The sequence below is a fragment of the Suillus discolor genome, assembly GCF_016758755.1.
Source record: "Suillus discolor strain FC423 chromosome Unknown F5147scaffold_482, whole genome shotgun sequence".
In the NCBI taxonomy this organism is placed as follows: Eukaryota; Fungi; Basidiomycota; class Agaricomycetes; order Boletales; family Suillaceae; genus Suillus; species Suillus discolor.
The window spans coordinates 1-6,111 of record NW_024541729.1 but is presented as its reverse complement, the minus strand read 5'-3'; the positions used below and the strand labels follow the sequence as shown (position 1 = coordinate 6,111).

General features: G+C 45.0%; 1 protein-coding gene across 1 annotated transcript; it reads left to right on the top strand.

Annotated features, from left to right (window-relative positions):
- Window positions 1-3,429: 3,429 nt before the first annotated feature.
- Window positions 3,430-5,952, top strand: F5147DRAFT_842601 (uncharacterized protein; the record flags this gene model as incomplete). Its single annotated transcript, XM_041444424.1, has 8 exons — window positions 3,430-3,505; window positions 3,560-3,801; window positions 3,857-3,946; window positions 4,007-4,079; window positions 4,134-4,209; window positions 4,725-4,896; window positions 4,956-5,665; window positions 5,718-5,952. The coding sequence occupies 8 exons, from the start codon at window positions 3,430-3,432 to the stop codon at window positions 5,755-5,757; spliced, it is 1,479 nt and encodes a 492-aa protein (XP_041284173.1). The 3' UTR covers window positions 5,758-5,952.
- Window positions 5,953-6,111: the final 159 nt, after the last annotated feature.

Here is a 6,111-nt window from a genome sequence, read left to right as displayed (position 1 = left end):
TATAGCCCACATGTCCAGTTTCGACCTGGCCGTAGTGTGAACCTTCACTTGACACCCCCATACCAGTACATTACTTAAGTCAGGTTTCCTTTTGAATAACGTCTCATACGGCATCTTGTTTTCCAGTGCGTGGATCGAGGTACGGTTCTTCAACCAGGTGACATGCATCACAGCTTCTCCCCACAGGTACTTTGGCAACTTGCTTGCATGCAGTAATGTGCACGCCCTTTCAACAATAGTTCTGTTCAAGCACTCGGCAACCCCATTATGTTCCAGCATGTCATGTATGGTAAGCTTTTGTTCTGTTTCTTTACTCTTCAAGTGATGTGTAAATTCTTCGCTAGTGAACTCTCCCTGCGATTTGAGCGGAGATGTTTAACCTTTGCATTGAGTTGGGTGTTAGCCCAGGCTTCAAACTTAGTATAAGCATCAAAGGTCTGGTCCTTTGACTTCAGAAGGTAAAGGTGTGTGAAATGCATGTAGTCATCTGTAAAGGACACAAAGTACTCCTTCTGACCGGGAGTTCAAACAGGTGAAGGGCCCCAGAGGTTGCTGTGGACCTTGTTGCCAAAGTTTTCATGTCTTGGCGGGTCTTGGACCTTTCTGATGGGCTTGTGCATTGCCTTGGCATATTTGCAGGACTCGCAACTGTCCATCGTCTTTTTTGCCACATCAAGATTTATTCCAGTAATCACACCGTCATGGATCATTTGTGTGATGGTACTTGGTGCCATGTGCCCTAGTCTGGCATGGACTTCCCACATGGTGAGTACTTCTTTTACAGCTGCTGCTCTGGTGTATGGTCTCTTTGACCCTTTTACACTATATAAGCCCTTATTCACCAGAATCTCTCCCAACAGCTTCTTTTTATCATTGAATATCTTGCAGGAGCTCTCATGGAATAATGCGCCATATCCAGCTGCAGTAAGTCAGCTGATTTAAAAAAAAAAAAATCCAATCATTGTCCAGTTGGGGTATTGTACCCTATGTAGGACATTTCTATCTAAGAAAGGGGGACACCTGTGTCCCCGCCGTGTCTCCTACTCTGCAAATGCCCTGGGGGAGGGTTGACCTCCCCCAGTCCACCATTCCTGCTGGCTGTTTTAGATGCACGAGTCTGCTACTCCACGGGGCCGTATTGATACATTTCGTGTGTGTGTGCCTGTCTTAGGTTGGGAAATATACATGTACTCAGATCACCGAAGCGAAGTTGGCTAATTGACACAAGAGTCATGCTCATCTTAGGTGTGTATAGGACATCTTTCAGCAATATACATGTACTGGAGTTTCTGTTTGGCAACAGAATCATAATGTTGCCCTTGCCGATTGCTTGAAAGGTATGTTTGTCAGTGGTTGTTATTGGCTTTGGGACTATGTTGACGAAGTCTTGTAACAAGTCACAGTATAATGACATATGTTGTGATGCACCAGAGTCAAACAGCTCAATTCACTGTTCTTGGCTATGGCTCAAGCTTGTTAGCATCAAGTATGTGAGTGAGGTTTGTTTGTCTGTTCCTGCAGTTTCATGTGCTGTCTTACTAGGATGTGATTGGCAATAAAATTACCAGTTCTCACTATCCTCCATGGTCAACAGTTGATAATGTAGTCATTCATGGGAGGAGGCATAAATAGCTGGTCTTTCTAAACAAACTTCTAATGACTTGAGGTGGGTTGAGGCAGTGACCGTTAACTGGCTTGATGCAGTGCTTAGGTACTTGAAGGTTGATAGTTTGTTAACTGGCTTGATGCAGTACCACAATGCTACTAGAAGAGGATTGCAAAGGTGTGCAATATGAAGATGGATATATGAATCACAACAGTATACAATGAATCAGAGTAATATCTTGTAAAACACTCCCTATTCTCAAAATTAGAGGAGATCAAACTAAGCCTCTAACACAATCGAATCAACCAAAATATGTGGTTTCAAAACTAACTTCTCTGCTGCTTAGGCACTCACAATAAGTATGACGCAGAATCAGAACAGAGTGCACCTTCTTGATGTAGTCTTAAAGCAGCCAAGCTTCCTAATCGTTAAAAATATGTAAATTCTCCCAACAGAAAAGGTATCCTGTGTTGTAAAGAGAATGTGACGAAACTACAACTAGATGACTGATAACCGTGTACCAGCTAGTGTAATTCAAGGATTGGCTCAAGGTAGGCCTCAGAAGATCAGTATGTTGTGGGAAATGATGACAAAAGAATGGAGGGAATAAACTAATATTCACTCAGATGTTCACACAAATATAGGGTGAGAAATTCAAGTAGATACTCAAATCCTCCTCCCTCTCTCTAAAAGAGGGATGTCTGTCCTCTCAAAGGAAGCTTATTTCAAAAGGGAGATTGTCATTATTCAGAGGGTAAACTGGGTCCCTTATATGCTACTCTAAATGTGGCTGTGTAACTATCTAATTAAGGAAATATGAATCATAGTGACTCAGACAGAAAAATGAGTCATAGTTGAAATGTCCCATGATGACTTGTTCACTTCTCAAATATTCCCATCCATTAACTTTCTTCCTTCAGTTTCCTGACTAATCCATCTCATCTTACTAATCCATTTCATCTGACTAAGCCATTGATCACACATGAACTGTTGAAATGTTGGAATGTTACCATAAATGTGTTTCAGAACATACAGACAAAATGTGAAGAATTGTAAAAAAACAGTCATAAGATTGTGAGAGAATGCTGAATAATGTGTTGTGGTATGTTTGGAACTTATCTTCAAACTGGATAAGTGTTAATTGATTATTATGTAGTATTATGGGTTTGTTATGTCTGAGAATTACTCAAATCAAATCATAATGTGTTTATAGAAAATTCTTAGTAATTTCGTAGAATAAAGCAGAGAACATCAAAGCTCAAAAGTAGCCATGACCATGCACAAAACAAGTTTGGTGTGTGTCAGCGCTAACCAAACACCTTCAAGCTCGTCGTCTTTCGCCTTGTCTTTGGCACTGGCAGCCATTTCAGGTTTCTTGTCCTTGCATTTCCCATCTAATCTCCCTTTTGTTACGCTGACCGTTGGTCGGCGTGTGCGAACTAGGATAGGTCTTCTCAGCGACGACTCGAGTGAGTCTACTGAAGCTGAGCGTGGTCTAGCCTTGACGGAACGTCAAGGATTCCTCCGGCGATCTCGGTAAGACAGCGCTCGTCGAGATGCAGGGCTAGCGGATACGTGCTAAGTCGTATGGGGGCGACTTAGAAGTGCGGTCTCACACAAGGAAGCTGGTAAGCTTAGATGAGCAAGTTCTGGGGATGAACCTAGTAGATTAAAGTAAAGTCTAAGTACAATAATCTGTGTCTACTTATAGGGAAGTACTACAAGTATTCTAGCTCAGTCTGTAATCAATAGTATATCGTAAATCTATGATAGCCAGACATGAGGTTCAGATAAGATACATGAGGCTTAACCTCTGATCAAGCATGCTGCGCCAAGGGCAGCTGCGCATAGGTACAGGAAGCGCCAAGCGCGCTCCGGATCTTCATGAAGCGACATGTGGTATGCATGCGCTGATCTAGGGTGACCATGAGGCGTACAGCCTCCATGGATCAGGTACAAGGCCATCTAGGCCAGGGGCGGGTCATAGCGCCAGGGGCAGGGTCATAGCGGTCCAGACCACTGTCTTTCTGGGCGCGGGCGGCGCACCGCCACGCGGGGAGTCTAGCAGAGCGGGGGCAGGCGTAGGCAGAGCAGGGGCTCTTGTAGGTGTTACAGATGCCTGTAACACCTTTTCCACTTGCTCCTCCACTGCCAGGGCCTCTGCAATCCTTTTGCATGTGCCCGTACTTGCCACAGTTATGGCAGTTTTCTTTTATCCTTTGAGTATGCTGACCCGAATTTGTGTTGTAGGCAGTGTTGTCATTCGAGGATCCAGCCTTCTTTGATTTTGAGGCCCAGCGGTCGTATTCATCAACAATAGTCGACATCAATATATCAGAGGTGAGTTTGACGCTCGATACTTTAGCAGATGCTGTCAGTGCTGATAAATGTGGGTTGTAGGACACTGGTAGCGAGCTCATAATCATAGCCATGAAGCTTTCATTGGAAGGTGCATGTCCCAACGAGGACAGTGGTTCTTTGATCATTCGCATCTTGTCAAAGTGCTCTCTGATGTTTCCTTTTTCAGTGCACTTCTGGTCCTGGAGCTTTCGCAATAGCTCCATGGACACCACACGCAAACACTGCTCAAACAGGCTCAAGAGGTGCATGAATATTTTCTTTGTCATGTCTAAATTTTTGATTTGAATAAACAGTGAGTCAGGGATCATCCCTGCTATCTGCTGTTTTGGTATGGCCTGGCCCATGCACCATTCTTTCAATTCCATTTTATATATGCTAACCTCTTTTACTTTGTCCGGCATAGCTAGTACCACGACACTCCTCTGCTAGGCAGTGTTAGGCAACTGCATGGGTATGGGTAACCCGCTGTAGGGATTCATTTCTGGCTGGGCTTGCAGAGACTGTTTTTACCTTAGTGTTATGTTTGCACTTTTGTAGCTTACATAATCAAGTTACCTTTTCACCAGTTCTACTATGAGTCTGAGTATTCAGCAAGTTTTCATGATATTTCCTCTTCTCTGAGCCTTGAGCCTGGTCCAGAAACCCTTTAGGGTCGAATAGCAGCTAGGTTCTGCAAGACCCAACATTGTTCAGACTCACCATCTGAATTGTTGTACCTTCAACTGGAGCCCACCGCGAGGGTTTCTTGTGTTTCTAGGCTCTTCCAGCTCTCCAATCATCCCCCAAATTCGCCTATTATCCTACCACAGTCATTCCTTATCAGCTTCTCCCATATTTCCAAGTTTTCAGCATCTTGTCCTCCTCCCCAGCGCATTGATAAGCGTTTTTCTCACGCGTTTTTCGAGCGGATCTCTCGCAAACTTAGGGTCGTATTCCCCACGTCCGTCCGGTCATTTTGAGCCCTGGCTCATCGAATTTGGAGCAGTAGTTGTGGAGTTATCGAGTTTTTGGTGTTTTTGAGAAGTTGAGGGGAGATAAGGGTTTTCTGGGTGCTCAAAGGCCTGTGTCTTTTAGCTCTTTTGGCCATTTACCATCCTTCAGTGGCTCTGTCCATTGCCCCAATCTGCTTCTTGATAGGACCAGCCCTTGTTGCCCTGCACCATACCCCTTCCTCCTCCTCCCTCTTGCACCTCCGCACTTTTTCGCACTTTCACCAGCCCATTTTGCCTTGGAACCCCATCGACCCTATACCCGTTTTGAAGCCCTCATTCATGGCTTTCATTCGCGCCCATCGCCGCCCCGATCTGCTCCGTCGTTCGCCCACCATTTGCGTTTTCCGTCGCCCCCCACTTTATCGCACCTTTTCCACCATTTTATCTATATCTCCTCACCCTTTGATCGCGCACCTATCGACCCTATACTCATTCTGACCGCATTCGCCGCCGCTTTCCATCCGTCCGATCCGCTTCCAGATACGTCCGCGCGTTCCTCCGCAATCCGCCATTCTCGTGTTTCCCTCCATTTTCCACCATTTCCTTCATTTCTCACCCAGTTCTCCACCAATCCTAGTCGACCCTATACTCATTTCGAAGCCCTCGTTCGCCTCTTTCTATCCGTCTACTCCCCATCGTCACCCATGCAACCATCATCGCGTTTTTATCACTTTATCGTCGCTGCTCCTCCAGTACTCAAAGCAAAGTCTGGAGATTATCGTTTTATTGCATTGCCTGACCCTCACTCACTGGCGCAGTTTACCTGGCATACGCGTCAAGGAAACAAAAGGTGTTTGAGGACCCCCAGGTTAGTTTTCTTAGTTTAGCTTAGCTTTGGTTTGCATAGGTAGATGACTGGGGACAGTCATGATTCAAAGTTCCCATGAGATGTAGGGATTCATTTCTGGCTGGGCTTGCAGAGACTGTTTTTACCTTAGTGTTATGTTTGCACTTTTGTAGCTTACATAATCAAGTTACCTTTTCACCAGTTCTACTATGAGTCTGAGTATTCAGCAAGTTTTCATGATATTTCCTCTTCTCTGAGCCTTGAGCCTGGTCCAGAAACCCTTTAGGGTCGAATAGCAGCTAGGTTCTGCAAGACCCAACATTGTTCAGACTCACCATCTGAATTGTTGTACCTTCACCGCACGG